Genomic DNA, 25,805 nt, shown 5'->3' on the forward strand with positions numbered 1-25,805 from the left:
TAGTCATTTCGACTTCATTCGCTGCTAGTATAAGTGGGTCATCTGCGCATCGTAGATTACTGATTTTTATGCCTTCTATAGTGATTACTGCATCCTAGTCGTCTAGTACTTTCCTCATTATATATTCAGAATATAAGTTGCATAATATTGGTGATATTATGCAGTACCGTCTAGTTCTGTTTTTGTTTTGAACGCATTTGAATATATTACGTGTACTTTAACTTTAACTGAGTATCTTACAGATTTCTTATTAGGTTAACTAATTAGAGCTTCTGATCTTGTTGGCATCTATCCTTTTTTACCCATTTCTTGCAGGCCTCCTGGTCTTCTGTCATTTCCTCCATCTGTGGCACTGTTTTCCCTCTCTTGGTACCGATTGTCTAGATTTGTTCTATCCACCCCTTTCTAAGTCTATTCCTTCCTCTTCCTTGTCTTTTGACCTCTGTCACTTTCTTAACTAGTCTGTTTTCATCAATTCTAATTATACATCCATACCAGCTCAGTTTTCTTTTTTCAATTTTTCCTCTACTGGTTCAGGTTTTAGTTCGTTTCTTATATCTTTTCTTTCCCTGTCTAGTATCGTTTTTCCAGCTATGTTTCCCAGTTGCTTTATTTCTGCTGCATTTATGGTACTTAGCATATAGGACCGTTGGTACTGTGATTATATATGCAATTTAATTTCCCGATTGATTTCCTTTTATTTTAAATTGTAATATTTATTGGATAGTATAATCTGGATATTTTTTTATCTTATTTGCAATTTATAGGTCTAATTTTCCCTCGTTTGATATAATCGTAATCGGGTACCCGGAGGCTGTCACTACCTTTAATTTAATTGTGCTTTACAGATCACTCGAGTTTTATATCCAATAGTCTTCTCCTGGTGGCCTATTTTCTTAGTCTTGCGTTTGTTAATGTTTATTTCTAACTTCATTTTTTCTATTTCCTTAATCCATATATTAATTAGTCGTTGCATCTTTCTCTGTTTGTCCGCTATGAGTACCAAGTCGTCTGTATATAGTAATTTTTATATCTTAACTTGCTTTAGGTGTGTATAACCTATTGTTGTCTTTAAATTGTTTGTGATTTTTATATTTTGCAATAGCCTTATCTTCTTATTCATCCTAAATTCTCGTGATCTGCTGCATCCTATTTATACTTTTCCCACCACTATGCAGTACGTACTTCTTATTACCTGTAATAACTTTCTAGATATTTCCAGCTCCTGCTTTGTGTTCTACATTACTTTTCTGTCCAATGCAGCTTTAAAGTATATAAACGTAATGTATGTGTTGTTTCTCCCAACAAAATTTTTTCCTATATAAATATATTTCGTAGTATGCTTTTGTTATCAACTGTTTGTCTTTTGGCTCTGAATGCTGTTTGCTCCTTTTCTTGTATAAAGCCCTAAGACTATTGATAATAGAGAAATTATAATTACCGGACAGAGCTTCTTTTTTCTTGTGTATTGGATTCAATAAGTTGTCTTCCCATTCTCTCGGCAAAATACAAATTATCATAAATTTCAAAATAGACATTGAAGAAATATATATATATATATATATATATATATATATATATATATATATATATATACATATATATATACATATATATATATATATATATTTTTTTTTAAATAAGTATATATATATATATATATATATATATATATATATGTATATATATATTCAACGATGTCACAGTCCTTAATAGCTTCACCACAGGCAGTGATCATAGAATGGTAACAGCCAAACTAAAATTAGACTTAATAACAGAAAGATCCAAAATGATTAGAATTGATAAAAAATGATCCATTGAAATAAAGCAACTAATGGAAACTAGAAGAAAAAGCAAAGGAAAAGAAAGCGTTGACGAAGAAGAACTGCGAAAAATAAACAAAGAAGTATCAAAAGCTATAAGGAAAGATTTAAGGAAATTTAAGAATGAAAAAGTCCAACGAACTATAGAAGAGAATAAAAGTCTGAAAGTCCTGAGAAGACGACTAAACAATGGAAAATGCGAAATACACAAACTAAAGAACAAAGAAGGAGTCCTCACATCAAATAGAGAAGAACTACTACACATAGTTGAAGACTTCTATCAAGAACTATACACAACCCAAAGAGAAGACCAAAAGAACTTGGAAGCCGCCGCATCACGCAAAATTATCAACCAGGGTTCAGAGCTCATGCCAGAGATCACATTAAGCGAAATCCAGGACGCAATGAAAAATATGAAAAACAACAAAGCGCCAGGAGAAGATGGAGTCGTAATAGAAGCTATAAGATGGGCGGACGTGCCCTTCTCAACCAAATAAAAATGTTGTTTAACCTTTGTCTAACAGATTGTTGCATACCAAAAACATGGAACAATGCAGTAACAATTTTACTACACAAGAAAGGAGACAAGGCTCACCTAGAAAACTATAGGCCAATCATAGAATATCAATAGAAAAGTCGCTAGAATATAACAGACCACTGGTACTTATCTTCGTAGACTTCCACAAAGCCTTCGACACTGTGGAATTAGACAGCATTATATCTGCTCTGAACAGTAGTAGAATAGATTACCGGCTCACAAAGCTAGTACAAACATTATACCAAAACGCCACAATGCGTGTAAAACTACATGATACCACCAGAGAAATTCATATCAAGCGAGGTGTGAGACAGAGCGACACTCTCTCACCTAAATTATTTATAACGGTCCTCGAATACGCCTTTGCTAATGCTAATGCTCATCTGCGTTTTGCCGACGACATAGTACTTATTACCGAAGATCTGGGTGAATCACAATAAATGGTACAAGAATTAGAAAACGTATCTTCAACAATAGGTCTAAAAATGAACACCAGTAAGACCAAATTTATGACAAATTTAGTTCCCAGCGAACACCTAATTATCCAAAATCAAGTGGTAGAATTGACAGAACAGTACATATATCTTGGTCATAAAATCAGAATAGGCAATGACAACCAGACCTGCAATTTTCAACGAATAACACTTGCTTGGGCGGCGTATGGTTCACTAAGAGACATCTTTAAGAGCAACATTGGCAGGTCACATAGCGAGACTGAAAGACACAAGATGGACCAGAAAACTAATTGACTGGCGCCCAAGAGAAGACAAACGCAGCAGAGGACGACCACCAACACGCTGGATGGACGACATTGGACGAATATCCAAGAAATGGCAACAAGAAGCACAGAACCGTGAAGAGTGGCGAAAAATGGGAGAGACCTATGTCCAGCAGTGGACAGAAGAGGTTGCATGATGATGACATATATATATATATATATATATATATATATATATATATATATATATATATATATATATATATATATATATATATATATATAATTACACTTATTAGTCAAGGATCTTAATTACAGTGAGATTTTTATCTAACTTACATTATATATTTAAATTTAAATAGTCAGTGGGTCTGAATACAATATCAAATATGCAAGTCCAACGAATGTCTCCTAGTTGTTAGCGTACAAAGGTGCTATCTACTTTGATGGTCATGAACGAAGACAATTTAGTAATATCGTTTTCTGTCCTTTGCGCTGTACGAATTTGTGTAAAATATTCAAAGAATTGTTAAGAATTGTTAAAATAATAAAATAGTAATGATTTGTTGGGGATAAAACACATAATGTATTTACCTAAAACATATTTACTGAAATATACTTAAACTTAATCCAAACATAATTACAATAAAAAGTGTATGTACCAAAGACATTTATCTTATTATTCAATTAAATCCAAGATACAAACTTAAAATTATATAGGCTTAAGCACACACAAGTCACCAATTGTCAAAAGAAGTATAGAAGACCGAGCAAAATATTGAGTAACAACCTTCCATAGAGGTATTAATCCGCCAATCAACAAGCAGAATTGCTTATAAAGAGGAAGAAAAAGAAGCACCAAATACGAACCATTCACATGAGAAAGTTGATCAATTTTATGAAGATATCAGAGCAGCTGTGTTCTTCAGTATCTTATCCCGTCCGGATGTTGGTGACCATCAAGGCTATTATGGTTTTGTTGACTGCTCTGCGAAACAGCTCCGCGGAAGTCATCCCAAACTATTGTCGGAGGTTTTTCAACCACGAGATACGACGGCGTCCCTGTCCTCTCCTACCAAATACTTTATCCTGCATAATGGGTTGAAGAATTGGATATTTTTCTTCGTTTCGCATCACGTGGCCGAGGTATTCAAGCTTACGTTGTTTCACTAATTTAAGCAGTTCTTTTTCTTTTGTCATGCGCTGTAGGACCTCAACGTTGGTAACATGGTCCACATACGATATTTTTAGTATCCTTCTGTAGATCCACATTTCGAAGGCTTCAATCCGCTTTTCAGTAGCTTGCGCCAGTGTCCAGACTTCAACTCCATATAGTAACACTGGAAGAACGTAGCACCTCACTATCCGCATCTTGGTTCCCAAACTGAGATCACTGCAGCATAGCAAGGATCTCAACTTAATAAATGTAGACCGTGCCATTTCAATTCTGGATCTAATTTCTTGAGCATAGTCCCATTGTGAGTTGAGGGTAGTTGCAAGATAAGTGAATCTGTCGACTCTCTGGATCTCTTCGATACCTGCCATTAGTGCCCTGGGATCTAAATTTGAACGGCCGACAACCATAAATTTAGTTTTCTTAATATTAAGGTCTAGTCCATATGTTACGCTCACAGTTCTCACTCGGTCTAGTAGGGCTTGTAGATCATTTCGGCTGGTTGCTAGTAATACAGTGTCATCGGCGTAGCGGATATTATTGATGTATTTACCGTTCATTCGGATTCCCATCTCTAGGTTTGTGAGGTCTTCAGTAAGAATTTCCTCAGAGTATATATTAAAAAGAGTCGACGAGAGCACACAGCCTTGCCTTACTCCTCGCATGATCTTCACTTGATCAGTCAGCTGGTCTTCGACCTTGACTTGAGCACGCTGGTGCCAGTATAAATTCATTATGATCCGAATGTCCTTCTCATCCAATCCTATTCTTTGTAGGGCGGCGACCATCTTCTGGTGGTGACAACGGTCAAATGCCTTGGCGTAGTCAATAAAACAAATATAGACATCACAACTAACAGAGCAGCTATACAAACTTCAAAAACCCATTATACAATGATAATTGGAGATTTCAACGTCAAATTGGGATTCAAACAAGGTGAGGCAGAATCTGCTATGAAAAACTTTGGAATTAGCGAGAGAAATGAGAGATGTAACAAGCTTCTTGACTTCTTATACCCGGAGACTGTCTTTTTAAATTCGTTCTTCAGATAGAAACAAATCGGAAAGATATAGTTCAGGATGTAACAGTTTTGAATAAATTTTTGGTGTTCAAAATGAAGAGTTACATATGGATGCTCCCAGAATATTAGAAGATGTAACACTTTATGAAGACAATATTAAGACTAGTTCAGCTATACATGACTAAGAGAATATCAGGATCAATGAAATGAACAATAATATTTTTCAAACATTGAAAGAAGCTAAAAAGATATACTGCCTTGTGCTGAAAACAAAAACAAAAATTAAGCCACAGTACAAAACATCTTCTAGGGAAAGAAGAAAACTAGAGAAAATCATAACATGAATGAACTAAGAAGTTTGAATCAGAAAATTAAAAATGAGGTTAAAAAGGTTGTGAGACGATACAATACAATAGAAATAACTAGAGTAATGGAAGAAAATAAAAGCTTGAAAGTACTTAGACAGAACATGTATATTGAAAGAAAAAACATTCAAAAATTAAGAAATGAACAGGATAAATCATTGAAGATCGAGATCAAATTAGGAACACTATAAAGAGTTTTTATAACCAACTATACAAAGAACAAAAATTTATCTGGGGTGGATCATTACCAAATATAATTAATCAGGAATCTGAAAATTTACCAGACATAACACCCAATGAAGTTCTAAGGTCTGTGCAAGAAATGGAAAACAATAGGTCCTTTGGAGGCAATGAAATAGTGGCAGGTGCCTTAAAAGTGGTTGGAAACAAATTATGGTAGGTCCATGCCAAACTATTTACTAGATGGCTGCAGGAAGTAGTAATACCAACTCAGTGGCATAACACAGAAATTATCCTACTTCATAAGAAAGGCAATGCTACCGACCTCAGAAACTACAGGCCCATAAGTGTACTTTTCCATATTTATAAACTATTTACAAAAATAATTACGAAACGATTAAAAAACAAACTGGAATTTTATCAGCCCATAGAACAGGCGGGTTTTAGTAAAGACTACGAAATCATTCGATCATCTATTGGTAATAAAAAATCTTATAGAAAAATGTACTGAACATAATAAACCATTAGCTTTATTATTTGTGGATTGTGAAAAGGCCTTTGATACTAGCTCTCTACCTTTCTTTGCTAGAAGGGAGATTAAAAATAAATATATCTAAAACCTAGATGACAAATCTTGTAGTCGGCGAAGATATATGGAACATGATGCATAGACCAGGTAACGGCCTATAAATACCTAGGTCACGAGATTCGCGTAGGAAAAGATAACCAAACCGTTGAGCGTCATTGAACCATTTTCAAATCATCCAATATACCAATATGTCTTAAAAGAAAAACCTTTAATCAGTGTGTTTTGTCAGTGTTTACACGGAGCGGAAATGTTGACTATAAAAAGGAGAACAGTGAGAAAGATCGTCGCCAGCTATGACGAAGATTGGGATTGGCTGATGCTGTAGAAAGAATAGCAACATTGAAGTAGAACCGGTTGAATGACAGATAACAGATGAACAAAGCGGATACTGGAATGGAAACTAAGAGATGATGCCTACAGAAGCAGAGGTCATTCACCAGCACGTTAGGCTGACGATCTAAAATGTTGCCATAGGAATTGGATGCAAGAGGCACAAGATCAAAACAGATGAAAAATTATAAGAGCCGTAGACAAGCTAAGATTGAATGAAGATGACTCACAGTTGAGTAGGAGACAAACGGATAGGGAACTTTATATCTAACAAAGATATGTTGTAAAAATTTTACGTTATAATAAGTTTCATCCATAATTAATTCAATAGTTGTCAGTTGTCATATAATGATTTTAATAACGTCTAGAATTTTCTGACACACTGATAAATTAAAATTACGACTAAAACTTCAAGGTTTTAAAATAACATTGTTATCCGAAAAAGTAACTTTTAAATAAGCATACTAGTAGATAACGTTATAATCCAATGTGGATTATGTCAACCCACGTAAGTATTTTTGAATTTTTGACATACGGGAACAAACTGGAAAAATAAACTGAAATGTTTGAGCATTTTCCATCAAAGCTGAGTCCTTATTAGAGGTAGCCAATATGTTTGCCTATACTATACATATTCTTTGACAAAAAACAGCATAAGACAATCCAAATCCATTAGTATGTGGGTATTCTAAAGGATGTCAGAGATCTTCGCGACTCTCATATTATACACAAAAAATATTGAAGGAAAACGGAAAAGGAAACGTCGCCTGTTGGTAATGAAGCGTCCGGTTTAAAAAAAAAAATAAAAAAAAAAGAATTAGACAAAGCATTTTGCTCAAAAAAACGATAAAATAATTATTATACTACCATAATAAAAGTATTTAGGATAGTTCTAGGGAAAATACTGTAAAGAATTTGATAAAGTGTTATTATTTTTCCAATAAAATATTTAATATATATTTTATAATTATAGACGTAAAAAATTATACTCACCAGCATTTTATATGGTCCTACGTTTTAATTTGGATATGATTGGTGGTATGGGCTATATGGTCCTACATTTTGTTAATGCGGTACTGGAATAGGTTCAATACATTTGAGCAGAAATACCAGTTGGGATACAGTTTAGATAGTAATTTATCTAACTGTAAAGTAAACTGATATGCCATCTTCAAAGTTAGAATCGTTGTCTATTGACTAATTTTATAGATACTTTTCGTTCCTTAATGATCTTCGTTTTTAATTGAATTTAAGGCACTTTTATTCGTGGTTTCTTATTTTTGGTGATTGGCTTCGTTTTAGTAAGCTTTTTCCGTTTTTTGGTTGGTTTCTCAATTATCTCTTGCCATTTTCTTCTTACCATCATTTCCATTTCCGATTTTGTTCGTACCCCGTCAATTCCTTAATATATTTATTATATTTTATATTTCCATTCCTGTTTCACATAGTATACAGTCACCTAGAATGTTTTTTTTTCAGACATATTTTTTGTAGCGGCTCTTGACTACAAATTGTCGGTTTAAATTAGTAGTTATCAGGTATTTTTATGGTATACTACAGATGATTAAGAGGTGAAATTATAAGTGACAAAGACAGTCAATTATTCATCGAGTTAACGTCTATTTTACCTGATTTTTTCTTGAACATATTTTGTGGAAAAAGGCAAGAAATATCTATATAGTTTATTACATTTATCTCTTAATTTTACTTTTAGAAAAGTTTTTAGAGAAGTCATACAAAATGCATCTTCCACCAAGTAATGAAAAAAGAACCCAAGGTAGGAATATTTTACCAACACCAAAAACTACTCCTGATATTTTTTTGTATATATTTTTAAGTGGGTCATGTTTAAATTATAATTGAATGTAAATAAAAATAATATTCAATAGTTTTTAATGTTTTTATACGTATTCTTAACTAAAATATAGTTTAAATATAAAGAACATATAAATATTGAATCACATATAGTATAGGTATGTTATAATGCCATATAATGTATGGATAATTTAGGAAGGAGAATAATTTATGATTTGAAGTAATGTTGTTACTTTATTTGTCATTTGTAGAAACTCAAAAAAAATATAAAGTATTTATTAAAATTATTTCATCGCCACAAAATTTCTTAATTCGTTGCCAAACCAAATAAATATAATTTTAATACATTACAATAATACTAATAATATTAATTTTAATACATTGCATTCGATGTTAAGTGAAGCATTTGTTTATTAATTACTTTTGATAATAACATTACATAATTGAAAAAATATTATTTTAGTTTTATATATTTTTCGTTATTTTCGTTTACTGTTTTTTATAATCAATATGCCTTGGTCAAAATATAATTATTAACAAACAAATAAATATTCATCGTATTTTTTAGTTAGAGTGAATGTAACTCCACAAGGAAACTAAGTTCCTGTAGCTGGCTGTATACCATGTATCATAAAAAATTTATTTAAAATCATTTATAAAAGGTATATAATTAAAACACCCAATCTGGCTACAACACAATCACAAAACGTTTTCGGAATCTATATTCCATCATCAGTGTGTCTAGGTGTACGACACTTTGTCTCAGGACCAGCAACCTCATGTAGAGTCTTACGTTGCCATATTTCATCAATTCCACTTTAACATTATAACATATACGATGGAATAATGTAACCTAAATTTAAATTAATAACATTTAACGGGTTTCTACCCAAATATTTAGTGGCTCAAAACATGTACACCTAGACACACTGATGATGGAATATAGATTCCGAAAACGTTTTTTGATTGTGTTGTAGCCCAATTTGGTGTTTTAATTATATACCTTTTATAAAGGATATTAAATAAAAATAAAAAAATGTTTGAATGTAACTGATCCTGTAATGTCGAATTATATTTTTCCGAGGGTGTGGAATGAAGGTATTACTATGATTGGGAAGGAACGGGAAGATAGAAAGAAACTGGAATATATAGTCCACTACGCTTATTGAACCTAATGATAAAGAGGTGTTTTATATACCAGACTGCTGAGAGAGTGGGAGAGTGGCAGGTATATCCGAGGCTTTCGGCAAGGTGGATTGACGGTGGATGCAATGATGGAGGTGAAAAGGATTTCTAGGGCAGCTAACGCAGGTACACGATCTCTTGAATTCTGATAACACAGTATATGAAGAATGGCTTATCTACTAGGGTGGCGGGACAAGATTTCACTGGGAGCTGAACGAAAGAGAAGTAGCCTGCTATTTGAAGTATTGATACGAGTAGTATACGGCTACCTAAATGATAGGTATATGTGAATGAGATACTGCTTTCAATATGAAAGCAGATAGTCCGCAATACGCTGTCTTCGAATCCATCATGTGGAACATATATTATTATGATAGGGTGCTGCATTTACAGATGCGGTTGACAGTCGTAATGGGGGTCGTACAGGGGTTGCAGATTAAGATGAATGAAATGATGAAAGAAGCAATAATGGACGTCCAGGATAAACTGATAAACTGATGCCCCTGTTGTCTTCCCACAGTTCCTAATAGTTATGGTAAAGTCAACGGATGTGGTAGCACTGCTGACTGGGATGCCATTGATTAACCTGATGGTTTAGGAAAGGACTAATGACTGGTTTAGGTGAATGCAAAAAGATGGATTAAGAAGAGAAAAAGGCTAATCTAATGATGTGCTTTATCATTAACCTCAAGAGCAGGCCGTAAACAGGAAGAGGAAAACTATCATCTAACTCAGGTGTTCAAAGTGTATGGTTGTTTCAGCTACTATCTGAAATGGATTAGTAAGGAGAAGACTAAGAAAGAAAAGCGGGAGTACTAGATGAGCTCAGGTGAGAAGATCACAATGAAGGTGCTGGTTAAACTGATTATCCGTAGCAAAAAATATTGACACCTAAAGAATGCTTGTTTGACGAAACAGAAAGTAAGATTGAATAGAGAACGAAAAAATAAAGCGAATATATTGTATTTTTAAAAATTAGGAATAGAGTAAAGTCGTAAAGTGGATACCATGAAGAGCGAATGAGAAAATTGAAAGGGCATAGTTAAGCACTATCACATAGACTTCGCACCGTGTTTTACTCAAAACTTTAAAGTTTTCAATTGGTAGAAATAGAAATCCAACACTATTATTCAGTATAAGCCAGATACTGTCTTTTGAATATTTTTTGTCCCTACGTTATAAAATAAAAAAAAATAAATTCTATAATATTGTGATTTAATTTGAAACTAACCATGCACCGAATATATTTATGAGAATTATTCATTGACAAATATAAAAAAAACATTGACACGATTATCCGCAATATTAACTTAAGAAATTCCTGAATTGCAATTCAAGTTTTAGTTCAGAAGCAAAACTGTACATTATTACAATCATATTAATGTCATCTTTTATAATTTATTTTCAAAATCTCATATCCTTCTCATTATTACAGCTCCTCGCTCCGTTAGCAAATAGTCACAAGAAAGGAAAGAACAACATTATTTTAAAATGAAATATACTGGCAAGAGGAGAACTTAGTCATAAGAAAGATTAGGTAGTCAGTAGGTCGAAATGACAGCAAATTTACATTTAGTTTTAAAATATTTTATTTATTATCAACAAAAATAATATAAATATTTTAGACCTGCAATGTGGTTTTTTACTGCGATATTAATATAAAATTTAGTTCCTGCATTACTAAAACAAATTCAATGATAAATTACTACCGATTCCATTTTAGCAATTCAAAACAAGAACATTTTCTAGACGAATAAAACAGTTTGGGTTCAACGAATGCTATAAAAATAAGGAAAAGACATTTTTGATTAAGGAAACATTTTTCTTTCAATTTAGTATTTTTTCTACATCCTATCGTTAAAGTTCCTTTTATTACACGACTTGTTGCACGGTTGTTTGTAGTTAAAACAAAAAAGCATAAAAAAGGATTTAAAAAACGCCATAACGTTATCTTTATTTCACACTTTATGTAAGGTATATAAGGTCATGACAAACAAAGAAATAAATACTGAGGGGGAAGAGGTAAAGGAAGCATTAAAGAAATTAAAAAAATAGAAAATCACGAGGAGGGGACAGAATACCCAACGAACTAATAAAGTACGGTGGACCAGATCTGACCAAACAACTATTAAAACTAATCCAATAAATAATAAAACAAAACAGAATTCCTCTAGAATGGAGATCAAGCATCGTAATACATCTTTTTAAAAAGGGAGACAAATCATACTCGGAAAATTACAGAGGAATTAATTTATTCAACACTAAAATGAAAAACTAAAGTGATAACAAATAAACTAAATGAAATTATAACACTAGCAGAAGAACAACAAGGTTTTAGGTCGCGAATTCTTGCACCGACGCTATATTTATGAGACAAGCGTAAGAGAAATTATTAGAATAAAATAAACCGGCATATCTATGTTTCGCAAACCTTAAGAAGGCATTTGACCGGGTCAAATTAAAGTACGTTATCCACTTATTGTACGCAAGAGAGATATTATATTATATTATATCTCATACGTCACTGGTTTATAAATGTATGAAGAAATATTTATTAAATATATTTATTTAATAAAGAAATAATATTGTTTAGAAAGAAATAAAGGATTTAGAAAATTTATGAAATAATATATATTGCCTTTAATTGATTTAATCACATTGCTCCGTTATATCAAATTGATATGCTAATTTAGGCACTTTTTTTATTTATTTTAGTATTTTTTTGTCAATAAATAGACTTTCTTTGGTATTTTTTATCCCATTTAGGTATGTGTTCACATTCACTTTATTGTTATTTATATTATTAACCTAACATGTTTGTTTACAAACAACTGTACGGAAAGAATAGCTGACACTATTTTGCGATAAAAAGTCGTACTGATGATTTAACTAGTTTTTTAGTGTTTTGTGGTGGGTGTAGAATAGATCGTCGGATCGTGACGTATGATACTTCATTGGAAAAGAGAAGAGGTAGCGAATATGTTAAGACAAAAAAGCACACATGGCGTCAATGCCAAAAGGGTATTATATCATATCTTCGTTGTTATTGGTCCGATTGGAGCGTGTGATATGCTAAATGAAAGTAAGGTAATAAAAATGTATTCACTGTGAGACAAATTTTGATTTATTGACTTAAAGAAAGCCTCTGACTGAGTACAAAATAAACAACTGACCAAATTCTAACATGCGACATAGCAAATAAAGGGGGAGAATATAACGAATCTTTAAGATAGAAGAAACAAACAAAGCGACTACCAAAAGGGCGTTACACAGCATTTCGTTATTAACGAACGTATTATACTTTATTTGCTTTATTTGTTGTATTTGTTATTTGTATTTGCTTTATTTTTCTGAAGAAGGCTTCTGACTTAGTACAAAAAAACAACTAGCCGAATCCTAGCATATGACTCATCAAATAAAACTACATGAGACGTGTAGTAGATACAATGTACACTCGCGATCATAAAATCCGGGTCATCTTGAAAATTTCAAGTTTCTTAAATATTTTTGCCTCTGGTGCAGTAATAACCTTTTTTTTGGCTAATATATTTTTTATTTGTCATCAATGTTTGTTTTGAAAGAAAAAAAATGGTTTTTTATTGTTTTTATTGAAAAAAACAGAAAACAAATCAAATTGTTGATAAAACAGACATACGAAAAAAAATGGAAAATACAGAACGTGGTAAAAAATCAGTGAAATTTCAATGACCAATATCGTGTATTGCCTCCCCTTGCTCTAATAACCTCTTGCAGACGACGGAGCATACTCTCAATTTTTCTCCGGATTACATGTTGTGGTATGTTATTCCACTCTCTCACTAACAGATCCTTAAGCTCCTGTGCATTGTTAGGAGGAGGTGTATGGGTTTGAATACGTTTTTTCAAATCGTCCCAGAGATGTTCGATGGGATTCAGGTCCGGAGACCTAGCTGGCCAGGGTACCCTCGTAATTCCAACTTTGTCCAAGTATTACATACTGATCCTGGCAATGTGCTGTCGCACGTTGTCCTGCATAAAAACGGCGTTTTCTCCAAGCCCTGCCATGTTGGGCATAACATGTTCTTCCGGAATCTCCGTAATGTACCTTCGTGCAGTTAGGGACCCATTTTCGATGAAGGGTAATTCTGTGTGGAAGTCGGAAGATATACCTCCCCAAGCCATGACCGATCCTCCACCAAATGGCATTCTTGGAGCAATGCAAGCTTGTAAAAATCGTTCACCGGTTCTCCTCCAAACTCTTACACGTCCATCGGATCCAGTTAGGCAGAAACGGGATTCATCTGAGAATAACACTTTGCTACAATCGTTAATTCCCCAATGCGCGTATTGTCGAGCAAAAGCTAGTCGTGCAACTCAAGGCACCCGGCAAAGTGGCGGTCCTCTAGCTATTACCCGAGAAGATAGTCAAGAAAAACGAAGTCTTCTTCTGACTGTTGCAACACTAAAATTGCGATTTCGTACTTCCTCTAGACGATTTTGATGCATAACCGCAGTTGAGGTCCGGTTTCGTAAAGCCTTAAACACAACGAAACGGTCATCTAGTGCCTTGGTCGTTCTTCTTCGTCCAGAGCCAGGTCGCCTGGTTAGCAAACTTGCCTCCTGAAAGCGTTGAAGCACTCGTTGAACCGTAGAAAGGCTTACGCCAGCAGTTCTTGCGACTTGCCGTTGAGTGTGACCGTCTTCCACAAGTGCAACAATTTGTGCCGTTTCAACAACAGTCAAAGGCATTTTTGTCAAAAAATAAACACTAATAATGGCACTAATAAACACTAATGGTGGCAATAATAAACGTTTGTCCGTTGCATTTGAACAGAAAGTCGAAGTACAAACGAGACATTTAAAACAAGCGGAGTTACAGGTAGCGTTCATTTTGGGAAGTGTGCACTTTACCGCGAAATCGGCACTATTGGAATTCTTTGTTACAAAGGAAACCGCAACAATTCTCAGAAACATGCATTAGTTTGTATTTGTGCTATTATTATTTACGATAAAGCTCGTTAAAAATGAAATATCGGTGATTTTCAAGGTGACCCGGATTTTATGATCGCGAGTGTATATAGCGTGTCATCAAAATGGCGTATAATATATATATATATATATATATATATATATACAGGATATAGTAAAAAAATGATCAGAAGTGTATCAGATCATACTTTATATTTACTTGGTTAACATGAAAGAAGTTTATTGTTTTAAAAATTTAACGAGTGACTGCAGGTTGCCATTGATTAAACCTTCCGTCACATGCGGCAGCGGGCAGAATTACTAGTATTAATATAAGATATTAAGTAAAAGCGTTGATTGAATAACTATTCAATCAACGGTAAAAGTAAACTCAGTAGACAAGCGGTGACATTCTGTATATTGTTTCATTTTTCATTTACTACCTCTTGGTCTATCTGCCGCAAATACCTGTTTATAAGCAATTGTATGGAACAAAATATTTACTACCTATTGGTCTATATGACAGCTGCAAATAGCTGTTTTAAAGCAATTGTGTAAAAATATTTTATTGTGTGCAAAAGTCGACTCAACTTTGCTATCCGTATTACTTTTCTAATATACTCTTCTATCTATAATCCCATTATTTCTCCTGTAATTCTTAGACTGCTGTGGAAATCTCGTCTTTCCATTTCCTTACTTGATTTTTAATTAAGTAAATATAAAGTAAATACAAAAAATTAAAAGATATTAATTTTATAGTAAAATTAGAATGAGATATGCAGATACCATGTGTGCCTGTATTACAAGTTACAATAAGTAATGGACTTGGACTATGAAGGCAACGATAAACTGAAGACTTTCGATATGTGGACTTATAATCGCATACTAAAATTTGCGTGGACGAGTAATATACACGACGAAGGGGTTATATGTCGAATTTAAAGGACAGAAAGTCATTAACCAGCTGTTATTTATGAGTTAATAAAAAAGTGAAAAAATATTGACTCTTAATGTGAAACCCAACATAAAATCTTTTTCAACTTGAGAGGAATAGTCGAGGTAAAATATGGTGGACAAAGGTAGAATAAGATGACAGCAAATATTTTAAATTTTAGAAAGAAATATCAGAGAATTAATGGTGTTCCAATTTATCAGACAACTGATAGATATTGTGGTGAGCAGAAAAGATTCGAACAAGTAAATATCAACATCCAATAAAAATAAATATTGTGTTTATATGGGATTAAGACACAATTGATTGTAATGATAATAACATTCTTATCGAAAAAATTTGACGTTACGATTTCCACTCCGAAAATCGTTTTTAAAAAGATTAAGAATTTTGAGTATATAACCGGCAAAGTTGTTGACGATGTTATGTCATTTCACAAAATGGACACACTTTGCCGCTGTGTTATTGTAGGTAACAGCCATGCTTTGGCTGAAAAGATATTAGGTTGGATTTTTCGCCCCCTCGAACTTTAAATTCTGATTACTATAAGTGTTCTGTATTATTAAAATGTGCTATAAGTGTTTGTGTGTGAGAGAGTGTTCTTGAATTGTGTATGTGTGTTGCATATGTATTGTTTATAATTGAATTTTATCTTTTTCAGGTCTGATTTTTTTCATGATTATTGATGCATCTTTCCATTGTACTTTGTGTTCAATAAAAAAAATCAGCAGCAGAATGTAGTAGGCTTTGGTTGCCAATACTGAACGAGTCAGTAATAAGAACATACGAACAATGGCGGATTAAGAAACTCTGAGATTCTGAGACTCGTCTTCTATCACACACAATACACATGCAACACACAACACATATACAAAATACAAGAACACTGTCTCATACACAAACACTTATAGCACAGATTAATAATGGAGAACACTTAAAATAATCAGAATTTGAAGCTTTATAGAGCAAAAATCCATCCTCACATCTTTTCAGTCAAAGTATGGCTGTTGCCTATAACATACCATCAAGAATATTTCATTATTTTCGTTACAATTAATAATTTAAAATACCTCGTCTCAAATTAAATACAGTCAAAAATTTTCGTTTTTGCAAACTTACACATGGTCGTTAAACGTTATTTATCGTATTTTACCCATCTTACTTTCAGTATAAAACACTAAGTTATATAGGTTTACTCAGAAGTGGGTTAATAAGTTTTATTGTATTTGGAATCCTTATTCAAAAAGTAATAAATCTTTACGATAGTAGATATATGACAAAAATGGTTTATTTTCGAAATTATATTAAGAAATAACTCACTTTATGCAAGTTCGTTAATTTCGTTAAAAGCCATTGAAACTGACAGTTTGCTGCTTTCTATAAATTGTTGGATTGGGGCGGCTTTTATGGCATTCTATAATCGCATCTAAAGCCAGATAGTACATATTAACATTCATTAGATATTCGCGTCTCAAGCCAGACACCACGTCTAGTCAATACAACAGTGTAATCTCAGCTATTTTGCAACTTATACGTGTACTGCGTAAAACACTCTTCGTATATAGCAGAAAAATAACAAATAAAATTTTAATTTTAGATAAATACGTTTTGTAACAGTTCTTTAAAAAAAATCATCAAATATTATTTACTACCAATTCGACTTAAAAATTGTTTAGCCAAAGAATTTTTTAATTCAAGTCTTCATATTCAGCCAGTTTCATCCTCTGGCTCGCTACTTATGTTGTAGAAAACAGAACGTTCACAACAGATACATTTTAAAAAATATTTAAATCCTTATGAAGAGGGCGATGAAATTGAATTGATAATTTTTTATATTTACTGAAATTAAAATAAAGCCAAGTAAAAAACATTATTTTTAATATTAAAACTTGTACAAATTAATCTGTAGGTCGAAACCAGAGCAGGGTGATAGTATGAATAGATTCTATGTATGATAGGATACGCGAACTAAGAATAAGTTTTAAGTTAACGTATATTTACACAAATTTTACTAAATGTCAAATTACAATAGTACTTAATCAAATTTCCCAAATACAATCTCTCAACATTCTCTCAGGCTCACTCTATCCTACCAATCCCCATCTTGCAGTTTAGTTTTAATATTGAGTCTCTATTTGTCTAAGTATATTTTTTATATTTTCCGGAGCTGTTCCTCTACTTAAATCAAAATTGTTAAAACGGAAAGACGGTTTAGGATTTAATTTCAATGCAGGGCATATGCCATCCGCTTATACGTATTTCAACCTTATTACGTATCATTAGAGCGTCATATGCAAAGGCTCGCCAAGTAGAAAATCTTATGATTTACAATGTAGAAAATTTTAAATTTGTCTATTCCTTTCATTGGTCTTCCTTCATTTATCTTCATCCAATTTTTATGTAATACTGTTCTAGTTTCCTAATCATACAACTTACGCCCTTTGACTTATATGATAACTACTTAATCGTCAGCGCCACTTAAGTTATATAAGTATTCATCTCGTAGTCGTTTGCCCAATCCACTTTTTTACTATGGTTTCAGGTTACTTATGGTGAAATTTAATTAATTTGGTATAAAAATAATAACTATGCATCAAACATAAATAAATGAATGTATTTAGATTTTATGTAAGTCATTTTACAAAAAATTAAATATTTTAAATGATTGAAACAAAAATAAAGTTATTACTTTAGAAATATTAATAAATTTATTCGATTGCTAAAAAATCTAAATTGGGACAACCGGTATATCTATTTCACGTTAGAGCCTTAACTAGACCATGTGTGTCGTTGCCAAAAAAATGTTTTAGTATCTCAGTTAAAAAAGCTCATGTTAGAATTTAATAACTAACCAAAAACATAGTTGGTTTATTGAATCTACTTATCCATATCTACTTTAACCTACAATTCAAAAAGTATTTTAGAAAGCATCTGCATAACTGACTAATGAAAAGTTAACAGAATCCTTATAATAACAATATCAGCTCATACTTTGATGATCGTACAATTGCTAAATGATTTATAGATTCTCTGAAGTCACGTTGTAGAAAGTAGTAAAGAAAGTGAACTAACATTGTATGGTAAAAAGCTAAATTAATGATAATTGCAAAAATAAAATAACAGGAAAATCGAAACATGGAAACAAATTACCATATTATTTAAAGATCTATAATCTGGAGTTAAAATGCATAATAAGTACACCATAAAATAATATACAGGTAACATATAATAAATTAATTTGAGAAAACAGTGTATTTTTAAATAAAAGAGTCTCTCTAATAAACCATCCGTTTATTAGCTAAATACAAGCACTGCTTTAGTTTTGTAATAAAGCAACACCAAATCTGATATGTGCATTGATTTTTTTATGTAGTGAACATAATACACACAACAAGAACTCGTTATCAAAAATACCTTTTGTGACATGTTTACACCTAGAAGTTATCATCGAAACCCATCACCTATTCGTCAACTTCAAGCCCACATACGATAGTGAGAACAGTTATACCAATCAATTCGTGAATTTATTATACCAGAAAAACTTATCCGATTAACGAGAATGCCAATGTCTAACTTAAAAGCCAGTGTTAGGATACAGAGATAGATTTCTAGAACCTTTGAGATAAAGGAAGGACTCAGACAAGGGGATGCCGTAGCTTGTCTCTTATTTAAAATTTTCTTGGAAAGGCAGTCCGAGACACACGAATTATAGACGGCGGTACTATAGAGCGATACTATATAATAGAGCGATACAAATCTTAGCATACGCTGATGACATTAACATATTAGGGCGTGGCAAGAGAGATATTGACCAATATTTCCTAGAATTGGAAGCTGCGGCGAAGCAGTACACGTACAAAACCAAGTACATGTTGATTACTAAGGATTCTGTAGCAAATGAGGAACGACAAACAGTCTTTGGAAATCATATATTTGAACGTCTTGACAGCTTCACATACCTAAGCTTGCTAGTGACTAGTACCAACAAAACAAGCGAAGAAATTAAAAGACTAATAAGCCTTACAAAGAGGGCATACTATGGACTATAAAAACGATTCCACTCAAGAAACATCCAAAGAAGAACTAAAATTATTATATGCAAAACATTGCTGAGGTCGGTCCCCACATATGGGGCAGACACAAGAAGTTCAACGCAGAAGAATTAAAGACTTTTGAGAATATTCAAGGACAGCGGCGCAAAATATATAATTAAGAATTATAATAACTCTTTAATGAACCAGAAGTCGTAACGTTCATTAAAACACAGCGACTTAGATGGGCTGGACACATAATGCAAATGACGGACAACACGATTGATTAAAAGGTACCATAGGAATAGCTGTAGAAAGAACAAGCAGTGGCCGACCTTGAATTAGGTAGTTAGATGAGGTTACAACCGACTTGGGATATTAAAAATCCGAAGATGGCAACAGGTCGCCAGAAACCGAACAAAATGGCGACGAACCTTAGAGCAGGCCAGGATCCACAAAGGATTGTCGAGCCACAGATGACGATGATGATGTTTATACCTGGACATTACCATCAGACTTTTTAGAAATTAAATAAAGTATTTTTAGGGAATGAATTGTGTTTCGAAACTATTTTACGGATTTATTTTTAGGGAATAAAGTAGAGCTTTCAGAACAGCTTAAAAACTCTTACTGGTTATACTGAAACAAACAATAACTCGGACCAAACTCCGATTTTTGCTGACCTAAATTTACATCTCAAAAGACATTAACAATAAAACCAAGGTTTGCAATCAGAAATCTATTCGGACAGAACGTAAGTGAAAGTATGGTAAGTGAACTTTCAGATTAAAATAACGAATTCCAACAATATAATCTAAAAACTTTTGCTTCTTTTTCATTTTTTTTTAATATACATATAGAATACCAGTATATTTTAAACAGTCACTCACGCCAGCGACTTTAAGGTCGTCCAATGCTTTTTCTCCCTATTGGTAATTTGTATCTAAATGTTCTTACTATTCTGGTTAGCTCCAGTCTATCAATATGTTTATTCAATTCTATTTTTTTTTTGTATCCATGTTATCCGGATCTATTTTGCACCGTCTTTTAAGGTTTTTTAATATTTCTTCTCCCTATTGGCGATTTGTATCAAAATGTTCTTACTATTCTGGTTAGCTCAAGTCTATCAATATGTTTATTCAATTCTATTTTTTTGTATTCATATGTTAACCGGATCTATTTTGCAGCATCTTCTTATGTTTTTACTTCTTTCCCTATCGTATAAAGTTTTGTCGATTATTCTTCATACTATTTTGATCTCTGTTATTTCCATTATTCGTTTTGTTCTACTTGTCTTTTTCTTCTTTAAGTGCCGTCCTGCAATAGAAGATTGGATGTCCTCATCACTATTTTTAATCTATTCACCGCTGAATCTTCAGCGGTGAATATCTATCTCCATTTCCTTTCTATTCTCCTAACTGCTTGTTTTGTTTAGTAGTAGATGGAGTGGCTCAACAGAGCTTGCCATAACCATGGTGTTATCTGCTTATATTTTGTTGTTAGTCTCTCTTCTGTTAATTATTATTCCTTTATTTAGTACAGTAGTACGTCTTCAAAATGGATTCATCATATACATTAAATAGTAATAAAGATATAATACATCCCTATCTAATTGCTCTCCTGATTTCAATTTCTGAATGGGGTTCGCTATCTATTACAATTTGTGCGCTTTGATTCCAGTAAAGATGTGTTAATATTTTTAAGTTTCTTTTGTATATGTTTTTTATCTTTAGAATTTTGACTAATTTTCATAATATACTTTGTTAACTACTTTTTCAAAATCAATGTAACAAACATTCACATTCACACTACTTCAGTATCAGTGCTTATTTATTTTCTGCAATGTGCGTCATGATTATTGTTGTCTTGTACACTTTAGTTTTCATATGTATGTCAAGATGGTAGTTTCTGTCGTTTAGACAGACTGTGACTTTAGTAGTTCTTATAGCTTGACTTCTTACTTCATCTAGCTGTATATCTTCATCACCATCATCAGTATTTTGACAGCCTAGTTGAGTCTTGACCTTCCCCAGTCTATTTCGTCAGCCGTTTCTGTTCATCGCTAACGATTGCCAGTTGGCTTCGCCGATCTTCCCGATTCCTCGTCCACACTATCCCTAGATCTCAGTCTTGGTCTACCTCTACTCCTATTTCCTACTGGTGCCATTAATAGCCTCTCAGCCTTCCTATTTTTATGAAACATATTACATCTCTACCATGAACTATATCTTTATACTTCTCGTACAATTCGAAATTATATCCCTTCTCCAAATATCGTTCTCACAGATTGTGCCCATTATTCTGCATGAGATCTTCTATCTTTACATAAATAAAAAGCATTCTTTTACTACTTTCCCGGCTACATCCAATTTACATCATATAGATTCTTTAGTAATAAATATATATTAAGTTTTTTTCAATTGCTATTGCCATGTATTGTAGCAGGTAGCGGGTAAGTACTCCTCCACAATCCCAGTGGAGGATAGACTTACTTCAGGGATGCGACCCTGCCCTACGCGAGCCTTGATTGTCTCTCAACTCCTATGGAGAGAAATCATGTCCTAAACCCATTCCTACCCAATACCTACTATCCTACCAATTTCCCAAACCAACTCACCAACCCGCCTGGCAAGCGTGGTGTTTAAATGCCAAAACCCCTCAGCATAAATAGACATTCAAGAAAAGGGCCCTCAGTCCCCGGCAGCTCGCTAGTTCCCAACCAAGGTAGCGGTAGGATTCACGGACAGCGGGCAGAGGGTGCAAAGAATCTCCGGGATGTAAGAGGCTACCAAGAACGACGAACGCTGCACATAATTACGTATAATGTAAGAACCTTATCCAAAGATGAAAAAATGACGGAACTGGAGGAAGAACTCAGACATGTGAAATGGGATATTATAGGAATTAGCGAAGTCAAAAGAAGAGGTGAAGATCAGGTCAAACTAAAATCAGGCAACATATTCCACTATAATGGGGAAACAGAATCGACAACTGGAGGAGTAGGTTTATTAGTACACAAAAAATTACAGAAAATGATACAGAGCATTGGCTGCATTTCCCCAAGAGTTATGTATATAAATCTAAGACTAAATAAGAGATACAATCTGAAAATAATCCAGGTATACGCCCCCACCAGCGATTACGAAGATGAGATTGTTGAAGCCTTCTATGAGGAAATCGAAAGAGGAAAAAAGCAGGAACCGGCCCATTACAATCTGATAATGGGAGATTTTAACGGGAAACTCGGAAGGAAAAAGGACGAACAAGAAGTAGCAATCGGAGATTTTGGAATCGGAGTAAGAAACGAAAGAGGCGAAATACTTACCAACTTTCTACTGCAACACAAACTGTATGCAATGAACACCTTTTTTAAGAAGAAACAGAGTAGAAAATGGACGTGGGTTAGTCCAGATGGAAGAACTAAGAGCGAATATGATTATATAATAACAGACAAAAAGCAAATTATTCAAGATGTCACTGTACTTAATAAACTATCAGTAGGAAGCGACCACAGACCAGTAAGAGCTAGAATAACGATAAACCTACAAAAAGAAAGAGCAAAGATGATAAACAGTGGCAAACGCATAGTTTGGAATTCACCAAATCAGCCAGAAGCGTACATAAAAAATGTAGCAGAAACTTTACAGAGTAATAATCCCAAACCTCTAAGTATCGACGATCATAATAAATTAATCACAGACTCGGTTAGAAACGCACAACTCAAATTTTGCAAGAAAAATTACACCAAAAGTGAAAAGATTAGCAAAGACACAAAAGCTCTCATGGAAATACGACGAAACCTAAGCGAGAAAGAAAAGGGAAACAAAGAAGAATATAGAAAACTAAATAAAAGAATTTCAGCGGATATTAGAAGAGATATAAGAAGATATAATACTAATGTAATTACTCAAACAGTAGAAAAGAACAAAGGTTTAAAGATAATGAAAAGAGAACTCACACAAAGTAAAAAAGAAATATACAAGCTAGAAGATAAAGACGGAAAGGCAACAACAGATAAACAAAACATTCTGAAAATAACTAGAGAGTTTTATAAAGACCTCTATACCAGCCAAAGATCACAAGAAAATTTACCGACACGAGTAAAGACTCTCATAAATCAGGGATCGGAAATACTTTTACCCATTACTGTGTCAGAAGTAAGATCAGCTTTAAAGGAAATGAAGAACCATCGATCGCCTGGTGACGATGGACTCGTTATTGAGGCAATAAAAGCAGGAGGAGAAATTCTATTAAAATCAGTAAGCGAACTGTTTAATAAATGCTTACATGCGGGTACGATTCCTAAAGACTGGAACAATGCAGTGATAGTCTTGTTACACAAAAAAGGTGATATTACTAAATTAGAAAATTATAGACCCATCAGCCTCTTGACACATATGTATAAACTCTTTATGAAAATCTTAACAAAGAGACTAACACCTAAACTTGATTTCTATCAGCCCAAAGAACAGGCAGGCTTTAGGAGAGGATATGGCACAAATGACCATTTGCACACCATAAAGATCTTAATTGAAAAATGCATCGAGTACAACATACCACTGGTTCTTGCATTTGTCGATTACGAGAAGGCTTTTGATACTGTAGAGTTTGAAACCGTACTGGAAGCCCTAAATCAAAGCCGAATAGATTACAGGTACACGTCACTAATCAAAAACATCTACGAGAACGCTACATCAAGTATACGACTACACGAAGACACAGAAAAATTCAGCTTAGTTCGAGGAGTAAGACAAGGAGACAATATTTCACCAAAATTGTTCACGGCAGCTCTAGAGTCAATATTTAAGAACACCCAATGGCAAGATATGGGCATCAATATAGATGGAGAAAGATTAAATCATCTGAGGTTTGCAGATGATGTCGTATTAATCGCAGATAACTTACAGGATACGGTTTCTATGCTACATTCGCATAAAAGTCTGTCTGAAAGAGCAGGATTAAAGATAAACTTTGAGAAAACTAAACTTATGACAAATCTCGTAATGAGTGGAAATATAACTATCGGCAATAATACCATACAACAGACAGACACTTACAAATATCTGGGACACGAGATCAAAATAAACAGAGACAATCAAACAAATGAAATACAGAGGCGAATAGGCCTGACATGGGCAGCATTTGGCAAACTAAGCCATATTCTAAAAAGTTCAATTCCCATGTGTCTCAAGCGAAAAGTTTATAACCAATGTGTTTTGCCTGTACAAACTTATGGAGCAGAGACTTTAACACTCACGCAGAAATCTGCGAATAAACTAAGAGTTACACAACGAGCCATGGAACGTGCAATGCTGAATGTGAGCCTCCGAGACCACATAACAAACCGACAAATCAGGCAAAGATCAGGAGTTCAAGACGTCATCGAAAGAACCACGAGACTTAAGTGGAACTGGGCAGGACACTTAGCCAGAACACAAGATGGACGATGGACAAGACGAATTATGGAATAGAGGCCCAGAAATTATAAAAGAAGCCGAGGACGACCACCGACTAGATGGACCGACGACATAAAAAGAGTAGCGGGAAACTGGCTACAAGCGGCCCAGTGTAGAGAACACTGGAAAGAACTGAGGGAGGCCTATGTCCAGCAGTGGACGGGATTGGCTGATTGATGATGATGATGATTGCCATGTATACATTTCTCTTTGTTGTGTTAAAACCATGTAAGGACCATTGAAGGTATTTTTTATTGTCCGCTAACAGGGGAACCTGATCTGCATAACAGAATTTTCATAATTACATTTCTTATTTTTTATCTTTTTCCTTTGCGCAGTTTATTATGAGATCCTGCATAATAATAGTAAATAGTAATGGGCTTGCTTAGTCACCTTACTTATACTTTACTTATACAATTACACCTTAGTTATGCAATATACTGTTTTCTATACACGTCTTTGTTCTAATTTAGTTTTTCGGAATTCAGTGAAGGTACACACATTTGCGGTCTCTTGATGGTAAAAATGGTGTCCAGTTGTATCAAATCAAATCATGTCTCTCCAAAAGAGAACAGTGTGGGTTTGCGTGTAATTTGTAGGGTTACTGTAACATATGGCAGATAAATAGATGTGTTGGGTAATGCGCCACATTTACATTGGGGATCTGAGAAAGCAGGTAAT

At 33.7% G+C, this 25,805-nt stretch overlaps 1 protein-coding gene across 2 annotated transcripts in view; it reads right to left on the bottom strand.

The window, feature by feature from the left end:
- Positions 1 to 25,805, bottom strand: part of Eip78C (Ecdysone-induced protein 78C) — a 150,357-nt gene that overhangs the window by 84,162 nt on the left and 40,390 nt on the right. The window contains exon 1 of one of the 2 annotated variants that reach the window (XM_072540432.1): positions 7,732 to 7,987. The exons of the other annotated variant lie outside the window; for it this stretch is intronic. Within the exon in view, the coding sequence (XP_072396533.1) occupies positions 7,732 to 7,737 (6 nt within the window). The 5' untranslated portion in view covers positions 7,738 to 7,987. Of the gene's footprint in view, positions 1 to 7,731; positions 7,988 to 25,805 lie in introns of those variants that run through there. 2 annotated transcript variants of the gene reach the window in all.

The sequence above is a fragment of the Diabrotica undecimpunctata genome, chromosome 8, assembly GCF_040954645.1.
Source record: "Diabrotica undecimpunctata isolate CICGRU chromosome 8, icDiaUnde3, whole genome shotgun sequence".
Lineage (NCBI taxonomy): Eukaryota > Metazoa > Arthropoda > Insecta > Coleoptera > Chrysomelidae > Diabrotica > Diabrotica undecimpunctata.